The sequence below is a fragment of the Nomascus leucogenys genome, chromosome 1a (genome assembly GCF_006542625.1).
Source record: "Nomascus leucogenys isolate Asia chromosome 1a, Asia_NLE_v1, whole genome shotgun sequence".
In the NCBI taxonomy this organism is placed as follows: Eukaryota; Metazoa; Chordata; class Mammalia; order Primates; family Hylobatidae; genus Nomascus; species Nomascus leucogenys.
This window is the reverse complement of record NC_044381.1, coordinates 69,755,555-69,778,797: the sequence shown is the minus strand read 5'-3', so window position 1 is coordinate 69,778,797 and position 23,243 is coordinate 69,755,555. Positions and strand designations below refer to the sequence as shown.

The 23,243-nt window shown below is 40.5% G+C and overlaps 1 protein-coding gene across 5 annotated transcripts in view; it reads left to right on the top strand.

The window, feature by feature from the left end:
* The first annotated feature begins 1,998 nt into the window (after positions 1-1,998).
* FERMT2 (fermitin family member 2) overlaps positions 1,999-23,243 on the top strand; it is a 100,665-nt gene continuing 79,420 nt past the window's right edge. For 4 of the 5 annotated variants that reach the window (XM_030810638.1, XM_030810629.1, XM_030810623.1 and 1 more), the window contains exons 1-2: positions 1,999-2,227; positions 2,572-2,737. In XM_030810638.1, the coding sequence (XP_030666498.1) occupies positions 2,581-2,737 (157 nt within the window). In that variant the 5' untranslated portion in view covers positions 1,999-2,227; positions 2,572-2,580. Of the gene's footprint in view, positions 2,234-2,571; positions 2,738-23,243 lie in introns of all 5 variants that reach the window. The other variant, XM_030810620.1, reaches the window with a different exon arrangement.

Genomic DNA, 23,243 nt, shown 5'->3' with positions numbered 1-23,243 from the left:
TTTCTCTGTGCCAAGCTATTGTGAATTTGTGGACAATGAAAATAATTTGAAGTCTCCGCTCTTAAAGAACTCAAGTTTTCTTTAGAACTATTTAAAAAACAGCAAAGGAAACCTCTGAAAATCCTGCCCATCATTCAGTCAGTAGCTGCTCTATCCAGTGTCTATCATCGTGAATGTAATGGCATGTAGAGAGAAACTGAAATGCTAGATGCAATTATAGGTGGTGGTGTAAAGTTTTCGAGTTGGTAGAAAATAAAGAATAGAAGAAAGAAAAAAATTCCGTGATCTCAAGACCCAGAGAGCTTCTTAACATTTTGCTGTATTTCCTTACAGTCTTTTTCTCTGAACATTTAACATAAATAAGCTCGTAATTTTATAGCTGCATATCCAGTTCTGCAGTTTTGTGCCCTAATAAGCAATTCCTTATTTTATTAAAAACATTTTCCTGTATATTTTCAACACTATAATTTACATAAACTCCCTCATCTCCGGACATTCATATTGCTTTCAAGTGAACTATTTGGAACGTCCATGAGTAGAGATATTGGAGAGTAGACAGACAAGAGACTCAAGGCATCAATTTCTCCATTATAACTAGCTAAAAACACTGTAGTGGTTTTCCCTATGTTTTTTTCTACCAAGCCTTTGGCATCTGACTAAATTTTGCTGCTTTCACTCCTTTCTGAGTTCCACCCCCTTCTTGAGGCCTCTCATCTTGTTTCCCAGTAATGTTAATGAACAAAAGGTTATCTGCCTAGCGAGTTCCTTTTCCAAGCGTTTGAGACAATTAGACAAGATTATGAGACTGTGAACTGGAGTCTTTTATCATTAAAAGTATTTTAATCTGAGCCTTCTTGACGTTTATTTTTTGAGCCCATGAATTTGCTAGCGAGGCAGTTTCTCTGGTTTGCTGTTTCTGAAAGGAGTTCCCTCAACAGAGTACAACAGTTAATGGGGGAAGTGGAAACAAAAGCGGGAAGCAGGAGGACCGTTCTCCATCACTAGTCAGTCTTCAACAGGTGAAGTTGTTTAGCTCTTCCTGGTACCTGCAGGCACCGTTCCAGAAGTATTAAAATCCAAGGTGTGGCTGAGGGTGGGGTGGAGCATGTATCTCCATCTAACAGCTTTAATAGACTGTTAGTTCTAAATTGCATATAAAAACACACAAATAAGTACAAAGAGCTGGAGAAGCTGGGAAAACAGTTTCTGAGTAAAACTTGTGGCACTAAGTTGTGTCTTTCCTTTCCCCTCAAGCAAGAGCATCATCTGTTTGACTCGCATCTGGCTGGAGCGTCCGAAGGGGTTAAGAACGCTTACAAACTCCTGGGAGTCCAGTAGGAGCTGCTGATAGTGCCGGACATTGCTTGCAAAGCAATTTTTGTGGTTCACCTCCCTCTGGGTTTTCTCATTCTTTTGTGGGACATTCAAGGAGTTGGTTTGGGCATTTACTTTTTAAAGTTTCTCCATCCCAGACTCCTCTCTCCAGCTCCCGGGGTGCTGCACCTCTCACCTCCCTGAGGCTTTTTGTCTCGCTCCAGGCGTGGGCAGGGGGCGGGAGGACTTTGTTCTCCGAAAACGACCTTGCCCTGGGAATTTCCTGGGGCCGTTTCTCACGGACAAGCCCCCTCCCCCTGCTGCCAGCGCGGACACACGCCGCGGGGGCCCCAGTCCAGCCTGAGCTCTGGACGCCCCGCCGGCCACCAGCGCCCCGGGAAAGGCCGCCCGCGCTCCCCCGCTCCCCCTCCTCAGGGCCCGCCGCCTAGAGCCCGGATGTTGGATTCAATCCCTGAGCCGGGTCCTTCATTTCCATAAAAGGGCAGCGCTCCGCGGGGCCGAGATTGCCGCCCCGCCGCGCCCCCCGCCACCCCCGCGCCGCCCCGCCCCGCCCCGCCCGGGACCCGCAGCCCCCTCCCCCGAGCGCCGCGCCGGGAGGGCGGGGGCGGGGGCAGGGGCGAGGCCGGCCGGACCCGCTCAGGGTGGCTCTGCGGGCGGCGAAGGAGGGAGCCAGGGCGCCCAGCCCAGCCGGGCTCGGACAGAGGGGGCGGGGAGAGGGTGGAGCGCGGGGAGCCAGGCGAGGGGCCGCGACGACGGGACTCCATTAGCCGCTCCGGCCACAGGCAGCGCTTCACCCGCCGAGGAGCCGGACGCGGACACCGCCGCCCCGCGAGCCTCCAGTCCCTCGCCTGCTGCCGCGCGAGCCCCGGGCCCGGAGCGCGAGGAGCGCGCGGTGAGGGTGCGGGACCCCGCCGGGACCCGAGGGGGCGCGGCGGGGAGGGGAATGGGGAGTCAGCCCGCGCCCGTGTCTCCGGGCCGGCCGGCAGGTGAAGCCCGCCGCGGTCCGCTAGGCGGGGACGGTGTGGGGCGGGCGGCGCCGGGGCCGAGGAGCGCTGCGGGGTGAGCGGGGCTCAGAGTCCTCCTGCAGCCCCGGCCGCCGCCGCCCTCCCGAGTTTCTGCCGAAAGCCCCCGGTCCTCCACCACCTCCCAGCCCGTGGCCGGCGCTGCGAATTCGGTGGGATTCGCCTTTCTTTGGGGGAGTGACGCTTACGAGAGCCATTTCCTCCGCGCTCGCAGGAAGGAGCCATGGCTCTGGACGGGATAAGGATGCCAGATGGCTGCTACGCGGACGGGACGTGGGAACTGAGTGTCCATGTGACGGACCTGAACCGCGATGTCACCCTGAGAGTGACCGGCGAGGTGCACATTGGAGGGGTGATGCTTAAGCTGGTGGAGAAACTCGGTGAGTAGCATCCCAGCCGCGTCCAACTAACGACTTCCCAGAATTGGTGGGGGCAGGAAAGAGGCTCACGACGGGGGAGGGGCCCGTTTGAGAAATCTTGGCATCTCGCAAATGCTTTTTAGAAATGTAAAATCTTTCAGTATTTAAGCAGATAGACCTGTTCCCCTTTGCGTCCTATTTTGTTTTGTTACTCTCTGAATTTTCATATGGAATGATTCGAGCCTCCCAATTATAACCTTAATTGCGTAGTTACGGGGGACTGGGGATGTGTGCCGGGGAACTCGTTAATTCTTAACATTTACTGACAGAATGATAAAAGAATGAGGAAAGTGTGTTGGGAGGGTGATATTACAGTGTCCGTGGTTATCTATTTCTCCAGCATACCTGAATGTTAGTGACGTTTGGTATAGAGAATGATGCAAAATCCATTTAAGAAAAATCTGTGCTGGAAAATGTGCAACTACTGGCGCCAGTGTGAAGTTTCTGTGGCTGTTCTACGTGGTGGAGTGCATTAAAATGTTCCAGTCATCCACTCTTACAAGGGGTGGGGCAGTGCTTGACAAACTTGGTATCCATAGTCCATGCTCGATGTAAGCCGTTTCGAGCGTTCGGTTTTATATTAATAACAAGTCAGTGAAAGAACTTTGTGTTAAAAAGCAGACTTTGTTAAGCTAATTTGAAGTTGACGGTATTTGCTTGAGTACAAACATATACTGGATTGATACCCGATTTAAAATAATAAGGTATCTTACAGTATGAAGTGTGTGAAGAGTGTGCAGTACACATTTTTGTGATGAATGAAACCATTTTCTTCTGGAAGAATCAGCTAAATAGATGATTTGATCATAAGAGAAATGCTCAGAGAACTATCTTCCTGAGCTTTAAAGTGCCTTTTTTACATAATGCAGTTGTGATAAGATGATTATCTGTGTGGCATTGTCGTTTTAGGCTGGAATTGTTTTTTGTTTTGGTGAAGGGGGGTTGGGGACTTTCTGGGGGTTTTTTTCGTCTTTTTTTTTTTTTTTTTTTAAACATAGCATTCGTTTTCAAGCTACACTGGGAAAGTAGAGAAGTGCTTATTTGTCAGGAAATCTATTTCTTACCAAAAGATTATTGTATGTAAAGGTACTGAAATAGCACTCGGATGCATTTTGCAAAATAAGGCAGGATTCATTTGGGTGGACCTGCTTTGTACCCCTGCAGGAAGTTTTATTATTGAAGGACCAAAGAGAAGCTCCTTACAAGGTAGCCTCTTCTTTAAGACTGTGCATTGTTTGGCTCCCTGAGATACAGCTCAGGAAAGAAAATCCTCCTAGGTAGCCCAGTGAAAATTAGATTTTGCTGTATTGATTAACCATTTAACTGGCAGTTAACAGTGTTTTTATCTGATTTGAATAAGTCAGTCACTGTTTGCAAAATATTTATGAACCTTTTTTGTACAGCTCTGGTATGAGATTATTTAAGAAGGAAAATAGCAAATATTTGGATATTTTGTTTTCAAAGAAAACAAGCATTTTTGTTAGAGCTTTTCTAATTTATGGTAAATGGACCTTATTAATACATTGGTCTCAATAGGAGATATTTTTTATATTGCAAAAAAAGGAGCTGTTGAAGGTGACTGAGACAACTTGTAGTTCTCGAAAGCCAGGCTGTAGCTAATGAATAAATAATGGTTTCTATATTTATTTTGCATTGCTTAGGACTGTTTATTATAGAATCACAATAATAAATGGAAATATAGAGAATGAACTGCAGACAGAAATGATGTTAATTTAAATGATTATAATCTTAATCTTTTAATGTTGATACATTTTTAATTTTTTATGCAGAGAAAAGAAGCCTAACAAGGTAGGAAATGCTGTGCATATGGAAATCTTACATCTTTTTTGAACTGAACTCATACTGATTCCTCTTATATTTTGAATTCCAAATAGAAAGTGCCTCTGACTTTCCTGTTTGGTAAAAGTAGAGTTAAGTGATGTTTTTGGTTTTTAGGATTAGATGCTTTGAATGGTCAGCTATTTTGTTGCCTTGTCGGCAAGTAAATAGAGGAGAGATTCGGTAGGGCAGCATTTAAAACATCCACAAATCAGGCTAGTCAAATGAGAAAAGAACTTTGTAATTTTTCACAGTTGCGTAAAACTGGAATGACCTGCCTTCTGAAGCCCTGACTTATGTCACTGAAGGTATTAAAGGGCAGACTGGATGACTACTTGCCAACAGTGGCTAGAGAGGATCAAAGCAGCTTGCAGAGTCTAGATAAAAGGTGGAGATGGTGGTAGGGGTGAGATGGTACAGAGTCTGTTGTCTCAGGTTTGCAGAGCAGTGATGGAAAATTAGCAGACTCAGGCTACTGTGGCCTTGAAGCAATTATGAACAGAAGACACCAGAGCATTCACTTATATTTTCAAACTCCAGACTGTCTGATATCCTTCTTAATCTCTTGGACGGTATATGAATACCAAAAGCATTATATTTTAAGGTGGTTTTCCCAGATAACGTTCAGTAGCAGCAATTATTTCCCTGAAGTCGATAGATCTCAGGATGACCTATTCCCTCAACATTGTATTAAAATTGTGTGTGTGCACATGTGGAGGTTTCTAGGAAGAGACTTCTTCACTTTAATTTCTCAAAGAGGTCTGTAACAAAAAAAGTCATGACACAATTTTATGGTTTGGCCCTTGTGTGTCAGGTTCATCTTGAAGCTAGTGTTCATCCCAGAGTGAGGCATTTTAATTAAGCACGACATAAATGTAAATAATGCTTCCTTAGTATGTGTCAGTAGTATCTTTGCATTTAGTTAGACTTTTATTATAAATAACGTGTACACTTCGCTTAAGGCCATTAAAACACAATTTTTAGAATTTTGACTTTAATTCAAAGATCTGAAAAGTCTCATTTATTTATTTTTTTATTTTTTACTTTTTGAGACGGAGTCTCGCTCTGTCGCCAAGACTGGAGTGCAGTAGCGCGATCCCGGCTCACTGCAAGCTCCACCTCCTGGGTTCACGCCATTCTCCTGCCTCAGCCTCCCGTGTAGCTGGGACTACAGGCACCCGCCACCATGCCTGGCTAATTTTTTGTGTTTTTAGTAGAGACGGGGTTTCACCGTGTTAACCAGGATGGTCTTGATCTCCTAACCTCATGATCCGCCTGCCTTGGCCTCCCAAAGTGTTGGGATTACAGATGTGAGCCACCACGCCCGTCCTCGGTCTCTTTTAAATCTCAGTATGAAACACATTTGTCATTCGCTATTAGTCTTTTAAAAGAAAGCAAAAGCATATGTCATGAAGTGGGCTTTAGGGAATTATATCGTAATGTGACAAAGTTTTTGCATTTGTGACTTAGTCTAGGCTGATACTTCATAAATAATTGATCCCCTCAATGTTTATACTTCATCCAGAAAGTGGAAAACACCCTTTTATTTTTTAAAAATCCAGTTTAGGCCAGGTATGGTGGCTCACATCTGTAATCCCAGCAGGTAGGGAGGCTGAGGCAGGTGGATCACTTGAGGTCAGGACTTCGAGACCAGCCTGACCAACATGGAGAAACCCCATCTCTACTAAAAATACAAAAATTAGCTGGATGTGGTGGCATGTGCCTGGAATCTCAGCTGCTTGGGAGGCTGAGGCAGGAGAATCACTTGAACCTGGTTGCAGTGAGCCAAAATCACACCACCCAGCCTAAGAAGCAGAGCAAGACTCCGCCTCAAAAAAAATAATAATAATTGTGAAAATTTAATACTGTTTGGTTTGGTTTGAGGCAAGGTCTCGCAGTGTCACCCAGGCTGGAGTGAGTGTGTGATCATGGCTCATTGCATCCTCAAACTTCTGGGCTCAAGTAATCCTCTTGCCTTAGCTTCCTGAGTAGCTGGAACTACAGGCACGCACCACCACATCTTGCTTACTTTTAAAATTTGTTTGTAGAGATGGGTCTTGCTTTGTTGCCCAGTCTGGTCTCGAACTCCTGGCCTCAAGCAGTCCTTCCACCTTGGCCTCCCAAAGTGTTGGGATTACAGATGTGAGCTGCCATGCCTGTTTTTTTTTTGTTTTTTTTTTTTAACTCAAAGACAAATTTCAAACGTGTATAGTGTTTTTTAAAAGAAAAATTTTAAATATGAAACATCAGGAATAAGGATTATAAAAACAAGAAATCAAAATAAAATTGTCTTCAAAAATAAATTTTGTAAAGAAGAGGGCCAATTTTATGGGATTCCTCTGGAGGTCATTGAGAAGTATTAAATCCTTGGCTGGGCACCGTGGTTTACGCCTCTAATCCCAGCACTTTGGGAGGCCAAGGCGGGCGGATCAGAAGGTTAGGAGCTTGAGACCAGCCTGGCCAATATGGTGAAACCCCGTCTCTACTAAAAATGCAAAAATTAGCCGGGCGTGGTGATGGGCATCTGTAGTCCCAGCTACTTGGGAGGCTGAGACAGGAGAATCGCTCAAACCCGGGAGGCGGAGGTTGCAATGCGCCGAGATAGTGCCACTGCACTCCAGCCTGGCAGACTCTAAATATCAAGTGGATCTGTTCACTGAGTTTTAGTATCACTTTTTAAAATGTCTTTTTAAAACTTCTGTTTACAATTAAATTTCCACCTTTCTATAAAAATTCATTTTAAACGGAGAATAAGGAATTTATAAATTTGGAGCTCACTAAATGGAAATCTCCAGCCAGCTCTGAGCAGAGAGGAAAAAGTAGGTGATCTCTAAGTTTCCTCTAGCTCTGATTCTATGAGTAGAGAGAATGTAGAAGTTGGGTTAGATCAAGTCACACAATCTACAAGGAAAAAAATGCAAATTGGAGGACTCAGGAGTAACTAAAAGGAAACATATGAAGTTGCTTTAGAAAAATTGAGGATTAGGCTGGGAGTGGTGGCTCACACCTGTAATACTAGCACTTTGGGAGGCTGAGGCAGGTAGATCACCTGAGGTCAGGAGTTCGAGACCAGCCTGGCCAACATGGTGAAACCCTGTCTCTACCAAAATTATAAAAAAATTAGCCAGGCATGGTAGCGGGCGCCTGTAATCCCAGCTACTCAGCCTGAGCCAGGAGAATCGCTTGAACCCGGGAGGCAGAGGTCGCAATGAGCTGAGATCACACCACTGCACTCCAGCCTGGGTGACAAGAGCGAGAGTCCATCCCCCAGCCCCCAACCCGCAAAAAAAAAAAAAAAAAAAAAAGAAAAATTGAGGATTGGCTGGGCGCGGTAACTTACGCCTGTAATCCTAGCACTTTGGGAGGCTGAGGCTCAGGAGTTGTTTGCTTGAGCTAGGAGTTTGAGACCAGCTGGGCAACATGGTGAAATCCCGTTTCTACAGAAAAACAGAAAATACAAAAATTAGCCAGGTGTGATGGCACGCACCTGTAGTCCCAGCTACTCGGGAGGCTGAGACAGGAGGATTGCCTGAACCTGGGAGTTTGCAGCTGCAGTGAGCTGTGATTGCACCCCGGCACTCCATTCCTGGGCAACAGAGCAAGACTCTGTCTCCAAAAAAAAAAGAAGAAGAAAATCTGAGGATTATATTTCTGAACGTGGCCTTTAGAAAGAAGTCCTTGCTTTAAAAGTGTGTCGTGTTCTTGCCATATAATAATGAAAAAAGTTCATTTATGTTGGAGTTGCATGTTAGGATCAAGTTAGAGTGTGAACTTAGCACGTGACCAAAAAAAAGAAATAGATTTTAATAAAGTTACCACTAAAAATCCCTTAACGTGATAATTAAGTATGGTATACATTCATTGCATCTCACAGAAGTGGAAAGTAGCTAGTTTTTCCTCTAGGAACTCCAAAAATAAGTTTCATTAGTTGAGCACCAGATGAAGAAGCTGGCTTACATTAGGGGCTTCATTACACAAAAAATTACTTTAAACACTAGGATTAGAGCTTGGCAAGCTGCACACTGGGAAAGAGGCATACATAACTGGACAGCTCCCTTATACCCCGGCTTAGTGCTCCCTGGGGAAGGTGTGTGCTTATTTGGTGGAATGGTGCCTATGCAGTTGAAATCCTCAGTTTTTCCCCTTGAGGGCTCACAATTGAATTCATGGAAATTAATGTCTACATGATGGAACCTCATTGCACTCATAGTGAAATATATTAACATTATAAGAATTTTTTTTTAAATCATAGGGGTGGAGTAGGAAACAATGTTAAAATCTTATTAAAGTGAATTAAGTTTTGGTTAAATCTGATAGTAAGTTTACTCAGTGTTTAAAACACTGTTCATGATCCATAGGAAGTGAATTAAATTGTATCTGTTTCTTAGCAAATTTTAAGCTCTTTAAAAGTGGAGGGCAGTACTCAAGTTTTATTATAATCCTGTGGCAGCTAATAAAGTATGAGCTGTTCCTTAGAGTATGTACTATTTGCTGCCTTTTGTTTTTGTTTTGCTGCTATGTTTTATACCCAGTTTTTTAAAGTAAAAAACTGTTTCCAGCTAGAGTTAACTTATTTATAGAGATGCTAAGAATATGTTTATTCAGTTACTTATAAAAGGCCTTGTTGGAAATGTCTAATCGCTATTGAAGAGAATGGAAAGAAAATATTTAAAATTTTACCTGTTATCTTTGGCTCTTAATTTTTAAAAATTTCAAACGTCTAAGTTCAAGAGTAATTGAGTGAACACTGTGTAATCTTCATCTAGACACCAGTTAGTATTTTGCCATTTGAATGCTCTATACACACAAACATACACATGTTGGGAAGCAGTTGGACGAAGTTTCAGACTTACTCATAACCTTTGATTCCTAAATATTTAAATATGTATCACCTAAGAACAAGAAACTTCTCTTGCATAATTACAGTATAGAGCTCACATTCAGGAAATTCAACATTGATTCATTTCTGTCATCTAATATGCATTCATTTTCAAATTTTGCCAGTTGTCCCAGTAATGGCCTTTGTTTTTTTTTTCCCAACCAGAATCTCATTTCACATTTAGTTGAAAGGGCCTCTTAATCTCCTTTCATATACAGAACAGCCACCAAGTGTGGAGCTACAGGAGAGTATATAATAAATGGCTTATTGATATTACATTAAGATACATGTAAAATGATAGTATCTGTTTGTAAACTTTATGGCCACCCTGTAGAACAGTTCCTCAGTTTTGGTCTTTCAAGACATTGTTTAACCTTTTTAAAATAAGGTTCTTAGTGCAAATTTCACTTCAGAGTGATTTTTTTTTCTTTTGAGACAGAGTTTTGCTCTTGTCACCCAGGCTGGAGTGCAGTGGCACGATTTCAGCCGACTGCAACCTCCGCCTCCCAAGTTCAAGTGATTCTCCTGCCTCAGTCTCCCAAGTAGCTGGGATTACAGGCACCCGCTGCCACGCTAATTTTTGTATTTTTAGTAGAGATGAGATTTCACCATGTTGGCGAGGCTGGTCTTGAACTCCTGACCTCAGGTGATCCACCCACCTCGGCCTCCCAAGGTGCTGGGATTACAGGCATCAGCCACCACGCCTGGCCAAGAGTGATATTTTTATAGGTTCTTTTTCACATACTTTATTTTTAAAATTTAGTTTACTTCTTAGCTTACTATTAAATAAGCTGTTAATAATAATTTTAGACATCATTGGATGTAGATTTCCCATAATGTCAGCTGTTCTCAGACTGTAGTAGGTGCTGATGAAGGCACAGGTTATTAAGAAATAACAGGTTGCCTAGTGTGTCGGAAGATCTGGATTCAACTTCTGGCTCTGTCTGCTACTTTACTGGTTTGTATGACCTTTGGACAATGAATCCAACCTGAGTGGGTTTTGACTTCTATAAAATAGAAATTGAAAAAAATTTTCTTGGGGTGGGCGGGGTGGCTTACACCTGTAATCCCAGCACTTTGGGAGGCCGAGGCAGGTGGATCACGAGGTCAGGAGATCAAGACCATCCTGGCTAACATGATGAAACCCCGTCTCTGCTGAAAATACAAAAAATTAGCTGGGTGTGGTGGCGGGCGCCTGTAGTCACAGCTACTTGGGAGGCTGAGGCTGAGGCTGGAGAATGGTGTGAACCCAGAAGGTGGAGCTTGCAGTGAGCCAGGATCACACCACTGCACTCCAGCCTGGGCGACAGAGCGAGACTCCGTCTCAAAAAAAAAAAAGAAAAAAAATTTCTCATAGGTTTTGGTGAGAATTAAATGAGATAATACATATATATTGATACTACATATATATTTATATATATACTTTATATGAACTATCTGTATTATACAAATGAGAGTGGCTACTTCTCTGTGGCATTGAGTCTCTGAGTATAGGAAAGTAGGAAGGAAAAAAAAGGAAAAGTAGGTTAAAATATAATCTAGTATATTTAATAAGTTCCAGCTTTACTAGTGGGGAATTGCACTCCTCAAAAAAAGCTTAGTGGCCAGGCGTGGTGGATCACGAGGTCAGGAGATCGAGACTCATCCCGGCTAACATGGTGAAACCCCGTCTGTACTAAAAATACAAAAAAATTAGCTGGGTGCGGTGGCGGGAGCCTATAGTCCCAGCTACTCGGGAGGCTGAGGCAGGAGAATGGCGTGAACCCGGGAGGCGGAGCTTGCAGTGAGCTGAGATTGCGCCACTGCACTCCAGCCTGGGCAAAACAGCAAGACTCCGTCTCAAAAAAAAAGCTTAGTTTAGGATTGCTTTCTGTTCCCACCCTCTAAACAACAAGAAAAAATAGCTATCGTTTTACTTTCCCGCCAACTTCCAAACACACACCTGCCTCTGCAGTGTAACAGAGAGCTATTTAAGTACCATTTTAATAAGATTTCTGAAATCCAGGGGACCAATAAGTGGATGATGGTATTCCAGGGATTTGAAAAATTTAGAACCATGAAAGCATCAGTAGTAAAGTAATTCTCTACTTAGTATATTCTATAAGAGCAGTGTTTTTAGTTCATTTATAGCAAAGGCACATGAAAACATTGGGCCTATTTAGAAACTAATGAAAGTAGTTTCAGAAAAAAGCTAATGTATGCAGTATTCCTATTTAATTATTTTACTGACAAATTAATGGTTATGCCATGGAACATTTAAAAATAGTATATATGCCCAGTGAGAAGTAAACAAATACATCTGAAAGTGTATTTTTAAATAATTCTTTTATTTTGTAATTAAGAAGTGTGACTTCTGCACTTGGGTTTGTGGTTACAAATTCATATTCATTATAATTCATTCTTTAGCAATTAGTTGCATAATTATTATATAACGTTTTCCTGTTAATTTTTTTTCTTAGTGTCAGGCTTATTGAGGTCTGATTGACATATAGTAAAATTTATCCTTCTTAGTATAATATTCTGAGTTTTGACATGTAAAACTACCACAGTCAAGATAGAAAACTTTTACAGTACTCCCAAAAGTTTCCTTTGTAACCGTCTCATCTCCTCAAACCCAGATCCTAAAAACCACTGATAATTTGCCTTTTCTAGAATGGCCTGCAAATGGAACCATTCAGTTCTAGCTCTTTGAATCTGGTTTCTTTCACTTAGCATAATACATGTCAGCTTTGTTCATGTGTTTGTATCAATAGTTTTTTATTGCCGAGTAGTAGTCCACTGAATGGATTATTTCACAGTTTGTCCATTTAGCAATTGAAAGGCATTTGGGTTACCCCCAGTTTTGGGAGATGATGAATAAGCCTGCTGTAAACATCTGTGTGAATGCATATTTTCATTTTTCTGGGGTAACTACCTAGGTGTGGGATTGCTGGGTAGTATAGTAAGTATATGCTTGAAGTTAGAAGAAACTGCCAAACTTTTCCATAGTGGCCACGTCACTTTACCTTCCTGTCAATATTGTATGAGAGTTCCAGTTGCTCTCAGGTCTCCCCTGCCCTCGTTACTGTCAGAACTTAGTGTCATTTGTTTTAATTTTAGCCATTCTAATAAGTAAGTAGTGCTACCTCATTGTGATTTTAATTTGCATTTCCATAATGACTAACCTACTGGCTAAGTCGGTTTTTCAATTTCTGGAATCTCAGTATAGATGACAGAATAAACTATGATTTAAGTTTGTTCCTGTCTCTTTGGAATGTGTAATGGATTAGGATTCTTTGAAAATAGTTCTTCAAATGTGGTAATTCCAAACTAGAAGATACATAAACAGTATCTAAAGGTATCTAAATGTCTTTAAATATAAGATATCTACAGCCATACTCTTGTGGATTAAAGGGTCAGTATACAAATCCTGGTCTATTTCCCTTCTTTGAAAATATTATGAATAATTGTTCATAGTAACTCACCTAGAGTTACATAGTAAAACATTTTGAAAGTTAATTGAAAATGATATGGTATTTTCTCTCAACTTCATTAATGCTGCTTGGAAGTGAATTCGTGTATATGAGAAAAAGAGATAAGCAGTAAATGATTAAAATTTGAGGTTTACATTTTGATTTCCTTCCATGATTCAGGTTTCAGACTCAATTATCTGTCATTTAGATACATAAGGACCAGCCAGTGTCAGTGCATCCTTGGAGTGACCTTTCTACACACATCAAGGTTATTGGGCTGATAACCTCCAGCCCAGAGAAGGTGACATCTACTTTAGAATCGGAAGGGAGTCTTTTCTCAGATATTTAACTGTCTTATTTTTACATCATGTTGTAACTAAAAAATACATTAGGTATTAAAAAAATCAATTGTAATTTCAAAGCATCAGTGTAATGATGTTTTTGATATCTTTTTCTTAATGGAACACTCAGGGTTATGAATAAAACACCAATAAAGTACTAGCATTATTGATTGTAGATGAAGTTGTCTACTGGGTAAGTGCTTCCCAGCTTAGTGTTCCTTAATGTAGTTCCTGGGTTCAGATCTAAGAATTTTATAACCTTTGAAATTAAAAATAACTTGAAAAAAGCAAATGATTCCTGTATCAATGTTAAAAGTCTTATGCAAGGTGGCAATGACTTCTGTTGCCAAGATGGAATGCCCTTGTTACGGAGCATAGACTGAAAGGCAGCCCACCCATGTCAGAATCCTGACTTGACCATATACTAGCTGTATGACCTTGGGCTGTGTGACCTGTCTGTGCCTCTGGTTCCTCATTTGGAAAATGGGGATAATAACAGTATCTTTGGATTATTGTAAGGATTATGTTAGTTAATACACATGAAGTGTTTAGAATAGCTTTTGTAAATGTAGCTATGATGATGACCGTTACAGTCCCAGCTGTTTTAGTGTTTGTAGATTTTCTCCCTATGCTGAGCCAGATAAATAACAGCATTTTGTAAAAGATTGAGAATGTGCCTTTTAAAAGGATGCCAAATGGTTCTTTTTTTTTTTTTTTTTTTTTTTTTCTTGAGACCATAGTCTCACTCTGTCACCCAGGCTGGAGTGCAGTGATGCACTCTCAGCTAACTGCAACCTTCACCTCCCAGGTTCAAGCAATTCTAGTGCCTCAGCCTCCTGAGTAGCTGGGATTACAGGCACGCACCACCATGCCCTACTAATTGTTGTATTTTTTTTTTTTTTTTTTTTTTTTTTTTTTTTTTTTTTTAGTAGAGATGAGGTTTCACCATGTTGGCCAGGCTGGTCTCGAATTCCTAACCTCAAGTGATCCACCCACCTCTGCCTCCCAAAATGCTGGGATTACAGGCATGAGCCACCACACCCAGCCAGAAGCCAAATAGGTCTGACTTACTGTCTACCATATTAGAAATTGATTTTAAGTTTATTGTGCTACTTTGCATCATTATTAGTAATAGTATAAAGAATTAAAGTATGAAGATCATCCGGAAGCAGATTTTATGCTTCCACATATACAAAATTACAGACTCACCATGCTAAGATAGGGAGTGTTTCCATAAATTTAATATTCTGATTAGACAAATACCTTCTTTAAAAGGTGAATTTTACAGCACTTAGGGAGGCCAAGGTGAGCAGATCACTCGAGGCCAGAGTTCGAGACCAGCCCAGCCAATATGGCAAAACCCTGACTCTACTAAAAATACAAAAATTAGCTGGGTGTGGTGGTTCATGCTTATAGTCTCAGTTACTCGGGAGGCTGAGGCAGGAGAATCACTTGAACCTGGCAGGTGGAGGTTGCAGTGAGCCAAGATCGCACCACTGTACTCCAGCCTGGGCGACAGAGTGAGACTCTGTCTCAAAAAAAAAATTAAATAAGTGAACTTTGTTAGTGACTAAGAACTTACTCTAAGATGTGGCCAACTTATTGGTTACATATGACTTTGGGCAAGTTATTTCAACTTCTGATTATTTAATCTCACTTAGCTTTAGTTTACTTGTTTTGGGGGGCTAATGTATTGACTAAATATGGTATTTAAAGGATTAACAATTCCTGATAATTAGTAGAATGACTATACTAAGAGCTCAATAAAATGTAATCTACAGTTATCCTTCAAATACCATGTAAACTTAAAATATAAATTTCAACTGTGGTTTTCAGTATTCTGATTGTTTTCATTTTATTTATGTAGTATTTAACCATAAACCCCTTCTTATTTAATCTGTTGCTGAAACCATTTTAAAAGATTTTTTTGCCTTTGTAAATTCTGTTTAATGGTTGTGAAGTGTCTGAATACATTCCTTGAAGTCACTGACTGGGTTTGAATACCAGCTTCACTACTTATAAGCTTTGTGACCCTGTGCCATGTTATTTGACATCTTTGTGACTTAGTTTCCTTATAAGCAAAATAAGGGTAGTAATCTTACCACTTAGGGTTGTCATAAGGATTAAATGCATACACATGTGTAAAGCACTTAGCGCAGTTCTTGGCACATAGTAAGTAGTAGACTAATAATTGTTTTATTGAGGATCCTCAGTGAGTTTGGGCAGTAAATTCCTTAAAGAACTTAAAATAGCAAAGAAGGCCTTTAGGTGAGATGGGACATTGATGTGTAAACATTCCTGCATAGATACAATTCTATACACTCATGCTCTATTTTTGGTAGGTTACGGAGGTATATAACATGAGATATGTGTGGGAATATAAGGTACATGAACTGGACTCTCGTAGCAGCAACAAACGTTTATGGAGAGCCAACTATTATATCGTGAGGCATAGTCCCGGCTCTCAATATGAGCAGCTTGCTAGTAACCAAGTGAAAAAAGAAAATTACTTTGAGTCAATGATCTGATTGAGAAGTGCCAAATAAGTAGCCCTTGAATAAAGGAAGACAGAGATTTAGAGTCATGAGTAATAACTGGCCTTGTTTAAAGAGAGACAGGGTGGAAAGTTAGGAAGAAAGGCATTCCAGGTTGGGGATTGCAGTGTTCATGGTGTATTATAGACTAGCTTAGAGAAACAGAAGAAAAGCTTATAGAGAAGAAAGACATAGGTAACTGTGAAATGATATTCTGTTATTCCTTAACTTACCCACTTAATATTTATAAATGAGAGCCTATTGAATGCCAGAGACTATACTACAAACTGGGGTGAACAAAATTAACTCATTCCTTACCCTCTATTTGCACTCGTAAAGACAGTCTTTATTATTATTATCATTATTATTATTATTTTTTTAAGACAGAGTCTTGCTTTGTTGCCCAGGTTAGAGTGCAGTGGCACGATCTAAGCTCACTGCCCCCTCCACCTCCAGGGTTCAAGCAATTCTCGTGCCTCAGCCTCCTGAGTAGCTGGGATTACAGGCAGGCACCACCACGCCTGGCTAATTTTTGTTTGTTTTTTTGTTTTTAGTAGAGACGGGGTTTCACCATGTTGGCCAGGCTGGTCTCCAACTCCTAACCTCAGGTGATCCTCCCGCCTCAGCCTCCCAAAGTGTTGGGATTACAGGCATGAACCACTGCTCCCGACCTAAAGACAATCCTTAAATAGTAATTACTATAATGTAGTGAGTATTATGGTAATTGAAAGTTATAGGATTCTGTACTGGGCAACTGGAACCTAGCATATAGGATAGGATTTGTGGAGGGAAATGACTTTTAAGCTGAGATCTGAGTGTAGGAATTAGCCAGCAAAAAATGGGAGGAGATGTGGGTAAGGGATAGGATGACAGAACAACAGGCTGGGAAGAGGATGAGAATTCCCAGCATGGGAAGTGGAGCAGGGGAGGGTGGCCAGTTGAAGAACTGAAAGAAGTCTGGTGATGATGGGGGAGCAATCCTAGGGAACCAGTGGCTTGACATGAGGCTCAAGAAGAAATAATGCTAAAGTGCTTTCTGAACCAGGTTTAAAAGATTTAGCATTATCCCCAGAGCTGTGAGATGCCCATAAAAGACTTTAAATAGGGGGAGACATCAGATTTTTACAAATTGGAAATTCATCAGTTTCATATAAAATAACTTGCAGATAAGATATAAGCAATGATAATCCTCTTGGATTTCAAGAAATAATTTTTCCAGTATACATTGAAGTTTTATATTACAATTTGTTAGTATTTTCTGAGATAAGCTTACAGTGTAAAAGCCAATTAAATGTTCTTACTAAATTGCTTTTGTTTTGAACTTTAGAATAGCTCATGTCATCACATTTAAAACACAAACGCAACTAATACTTCTCTAAGTCCAATACTAACTGGTGAATTTTGCCCTGATGTTACTCTCAGAACTTGTCAGACCTTTTCATTGCATGGACTCCGAGCCCTGTCTTCTAGGAGTGAAGCCAGGTTGAACCAAATTAGCAATAAGCCAGCCTTCAGGATTAGGTAGAAAGTTACCTACCCTCTGGAAATGAATAATTGGCATACTTTCTGTTTGTGCATTCCGTAACTGCTTGCATGGCTTATGTGATCTGAAAAAACTTCTTAACTGCTTTGAGTTAGTGTGTCTTATAGTATCAGATAATAGATTGAAATTGATAGACATTATTTCAGATTGGTAACTTCAAAAGGCATTTGTAAACTTAGTTGATCTTTTTATTTTGAAGAGTGAATTCCCCAGTTTTCAACTAGCTATGTAGAAGAAATTGCAATTTGTCACTTTTCATTAGAGGTTTAGTTTCTGTCTTAGTCTGCTTGGGCTGCCATAACAATTAACATATCCTGGGTGGCTTAAACAGTAAGCGCTTATTTCTCACAGTTCTGGAGGCTGCCAAATCTAAGATCAGGATGTCAGCATGGTTGGTTTCTGGTGAGGACCCTATTCCTGGTTTCCTCACATGGGGGAGGGAAAGAAGGAGAGATAGGAAACCAGCTGTCTCCTGTCTCTTCTTCTAAGGATACCAGTTCCACCAGAAGCACTCCACCTCCATGACTGGATTTACCTCCCCCAGGCCCTATCTTCAGATACCATCATATTGGGGATTAGGATTTCAACATGTGAATTTGGGGGGACACAAACATTTAGTCCATAGCAGTTTCTAAATGTTTCCCATAATTTGACACTGCCTCAGTTAGCCATTGGAGCCTTAATATAATTTCCTTAACCTAAAATGGAATGGGGTACTTTAATTGAAATATGTTTGCAGTTTGAATGATATGTAAACTTTGAAGTTTACAGCTTCTGCTAGCAGATTAAAAACTTTTTTTTTGGCCGGGCGCGGTGGCTCAAGCCTGTAATCCCAGCACTTTGGGAGGCCAAGGCGGGCGGATCACAAGGTCAGGAGATCGAGACCATCCTGGCTAACATGGTGAAACCCTGTCTCTACTAAAAATACAAAAAATTAGCCGGGCGTGGTGGCGGGCGCCTGTAGTCCCAGCTACGCGGGAGGCTGAGGCAGAAGAATGGCGTGAACCCGGGAGGCAGAGCTTGCAGTGAGCCGAGATCATGCCACTGCAGTCCAGCCTGGGCGACAGAGCAAGACTTCATCTCAAAAAAATAAATAAATAAATAAAAATTAAAAAAAATAAAATAAAATAAAATAAAACTTTTTTTTAATATGACATATCAGACATTTTTGAAAACAGCGCTTTGGACAGGTGCAATTTGCACATTTACTTATTAAATAACGCTAATTGTCTAACAACATGGCTCACATTTTAGTTGCCACCATCTTTATCTTAACTTTATACATTAACTAAAATGTAACTGCATAAAGTACAAAACTTGCTGGCTAATTCTTCAGTCCACAAAGCACTATGTAAATAACAGAAGCCCATCATGATCAGTGACAAGTCATGTGACTTATTTCAGTCTATCTATGATTGGCCACTGTGCATACAGTTCACACACAGAACAGAAGTGTTAGTGTTGCCTCTCTGTCCCCCATGAGAAACTCATGATGTTTTACAAAAATGGATAATTGAAAGAGTTGACCAACAAAGATAAAACTGCAATGAATTAACAAAAAGTGATCATGAAATACTAGAAGTGATAGTTGAATCAAATATAAATGGAGTTAAAGAAGAAATAGCTCACCATGGAAATGTGGATGCTTTCACCATTTGAAAGACTGTAGATATACAGCCAAAGGAATTTAGTGAAGGTAAACTTGCATACATGATACAAGTGGTATGACAAAAAGGATGAAGATGTCCCAGAGGAAGTGACACTAGCAAAAACTTTGCATACTGAAGGAGCTGGTCAGAGATATTTCATGATACTGAAAGAGCAAAGGACAGAATGTTTTAAGTTGATCCAGACTTAGAAAGGAGTGTGACAGCTTGCCAAGGCATAAAAGATACTTGCTCCACATCATAAGTTATATGAGGAGAAGACAAGCACTATTTAAGCTATTCTTGTTAAGTTTTCACAAAGAAATGTAACACTTCTCAATGTTTTTAATGTTTTAATTACAGTACACTAAATAAACACTAGTTTTGCAGTTTTTTCCATTTCCATATGTACATTTATAATCAACAGTAAGAGTTTTTAATGTTTGACATGAACTTTCGTCTTGGAATAATTATAATTTTTCAATTGATTATTAAGATTGCTTTACATGCTGCCTGTATATTACAAATATTTGTATATTACAAGTAGTAGTTTATAAATATTGGTTCTGGTCTCTGCTTTTGAGACACAGGATAAATAAAATCAAATACTCTTAATCTAGTGGGGAAATTAGTTACATAAATGAATTATATCATTCAAAGTGCTAAGGTATACTTTGCTGCTTTGACAGGTGGGTCAGTGAAGATTCAGAGGTGGTAATATTTGAGCTGGTACTGGTGCATGATTTTGCCAGTTTGATAAAGGGGGAAAGGAAAAGGTGCCTATCAAGGAGATCTGAAACACCAGCTTGTTCCACAAACTAGGCCAGAACAAAAGCTGCATTTGGGTGTGGTAAGAGCTACTAGAAAAAGGCAATGCGGGGCACAGATTTGTGGAACCTGTTAACGGATTATAAGATACTTCAGTAACAGACTTGGAAAGTTTTGGGGTTTTTTTCTTTTCTTTTCTTTTCTTTTTTTTTTTTGAGACGGAGTTTTGCTCTTGTTGCCCAGGCTGGAGTGCAGTGGCGTGATCTCCGCTCACCGCAACCTCCACCTCCCGTGTTCAAGCAATTCTGCTGCTTCAGCCTCCCAAGTAGCTGGGATTACAGGCATGTGCCACCATGCCCGGCTAATTTTGTATTTTTAGTAGAGATGGTGTTTCTCCATGTTGGTCAGGCTGCTCTCGAACTCCTGACCTCAGGTGATTCTGGGGGGGAGTCCCAAAGTGCTGGGATTACAAGCGTGAGCCACCGTGCCTGGCCCAGACTTGGAAAGTTTTTAAGTAGACAAATAAACTGATCAAGTTTGCATTTTAAGAGATAACTCTGGATAGTGTTGTAGAAAATGGTGTTATAGTAGTTCAGGGTAGAGATGTTGGGGACGTGAACTAAGGCAATGTAAAAGGAAAGGAAGGAACAAATTAACAGCTGCTTAAGGGATAGACTCTGTAATACTTGGATGGAAAGAAAAGCTGAGGGAGAGGAAAAAGTAAAATACAACTTGTAGAGATATATATTATCTAATTTCAAAGATATAAGGATTAGATTACTATAATGACTGTTCTGTGATCTTGGTGTAGGCCTTTCCTTTTGCTAGATGGGGTGGGGCAGAAGTGTAGGGAGGAAATATTTGCATGCTTCATCGTCAGTGTTTTTTTTTTTGTTCGTTTGTTGTTTTACATTTTGTTGATGAATAATAACTCCATATGAGAGAATAAGATTCAGCAGAGTTCAAAAGTATATGTTAGGTATTCTTTTCCTGTTTTTCATGGTTGTGGAAACTCATATTATAAAAACTTCAGCTAGGTCCTGGATGATAGTGTTGTAGATTGCACTGTTGAGAATTCTGTTCCTCTGGAATACGGAGTAGTTCTAGAAGGGAGCGTTGTCCCTCTAGAAATAGATTAAGAGTAATTTAGGAATTCACTTCTGGTCTTTCTAGAATAATCTAATTACCAATGAACAGTCTTAAGGAAGAGAGGAATGACTCAGAAGTTATTCCAATTATTTTTGGACAGTAGAAGTCTTAATTTCTAGTATAAAACCAAAAGTGAGTACATTATTATTATTATTTTTCTTAATTGCTTCTTTGCATTCATAGCCATTTGTGTTCTTTGGTTGTTTCAAAATCGGTTTAATTTTGCATATTAGTATATGCATTCTTCAAGTAGTTATATGGCTGCTAACCATAACCTTTTTGAGTTTTATTTTCTGTGGTTGCCATTATTAAATCAGTGAGAGACATGCATAATAAAAATATTCCTTTATTTAATAATCTCTTTGCCTCCTTGTGGATGTTCTGTCTGTCTTCTTTCTCCTAAATACCTATTTCCTATAAGAGATGTGCAGGATAATCATCAGGATTTTACTGTGAAATGTAAATGAGTCCTAACATTAGTCTTTTGTCCTCATATTCAAATGCCCAGACTTGCTTCTCTTCTGCGTAACTGTATCTTGGCTAATGGTGTGTTACTTAAGAGTGCCACCTCTGAAATCACACTCATCTGGAGTCAAATCCTAATTCCTACATATCCTAACTTTATGAACTTTGGCCAAGTTATGTAACTTCTCTGTCTTCATTTTCTCACCTATAAAACAAAGAGATTATAATAGTATTTACCTTTTAACTTTTTTTTTTTTTTTTTTTTGAGATGGAGTCTCGCTCTGTCGCCTAAGCTGGAGTGCAGTGGCACGATCTGGGCTCACTGCAACCTCTGCCTCCCAGGTTCGGGTGATTCTCCTGCCTCAGCCTCCTGAGTAGCTGGGACTACAGGTGTGTGCTACCACACCCAGCTAATTTTTTGTATTTTTAGTAGAGACAGGGTTTCACCATGTTAGCCAGGATGGTCTCTATCTCCTGACCTCGTGATCCGCCCGTTTTAGCCTCCCAGAGTTGCTGGGATTACAGGCGTGAGCAACCGTGCCCGCCCCTTTTAACATTTTTTGTGGGGATTAAATGAGAATGTGTTAAGTGCTTGGTACATACTAAATGCTCAGTAAACAAATCTTAGTGCTATTATTATCATCCATTTAATTATCAAGCTAGGAACTTTCTAGCTTCCCCTCTTCACCTTCCAGCTGTCCTCTCTTATCTGAGATCAGTGTCCTTGAGACCCATGATTCTAGCTTAGACAACTCCCTCGTATTTGCCTCCTTCTCTTCACCTTCTGCCTTATGTCAGGCCCTGCTCTCTAGAATATTGCGGTAAATTTTCTGCCAGACTCTAATTTGTGCTTCATAATCAAATCAAAATTATGTTAATAAAACAATCTGAGAGCCTCCATTGTCTACAGGATGGTTTCTCTTAACACATTTGAACTCCCACATCTTTTAAGACCCAGGTAAAAATGCCATGTTAACCTAATTAATCTTTCACGTTTAATGTTGGTTGCCTCTGTGACATTTCGTTCTTTTATCTTTTTAGCTCATTTTACTGGTCTGTGTCTTTCACTTGGACTGTAAGTGCCACTGGGATGGTAATTCTTACCAATTTTTATATTCCGTTGCCCAACTTAGTGCCTGGCATGTGATAGTTACTTGGAAAATATTTATTAATTAGTGCATTGATTATACACCTGAAGAGCCACACTCTTCATCCATTTGCCTCCTCTTTCCCTTTTTAAAGGTCTGAGTGACTAAAGAGATGAGAACAGGAGGGCACATCCTAAAAGCAGGATGCCCCATGATCCCCAACTCTAAAATTGAAAGAGAAGTTTGGGAGGAGAAAGACCTAAAGGGGTCGAGAGTAAGGACAGTGTGTGATTGAATACTGAGGTTAATGTCTAGTGTCCTTTACATTTCAATCAATATTAGGGATAATATTATAAACATCGTTTTTACAAACTTAAGCATTAATTTTACTTGTAGGCCCTGTCTTTACACATTATTGGCAATACAGTCTCAGTAGAAACATCAGAAGAGTTTCAGGCATTGGAAAGGAAAGCAAGTTAAAAACTCTTCTATTTTCATCGTTTAGTAGAGAAAAGAAACCCAGGACTAAGACAACAACAAATTGTATCTGGGAAACTGGAAATAGGTTATTTCTTGGTATTCTGGGAAAGATGACTAGGGAGTAGCCAGGTGCCCTACAATTTGATATTCCTTAGGAAGCCATTGTCTCCCTCACAACTTGGCAGCAGCATTCCCTTTCTTACCCCATCCAATTCACTCTCTGCAGGTGCCATTGCTTGCAGTTTTTCTTACTTCTCAAGTTGAAACATTGACTATACATTCT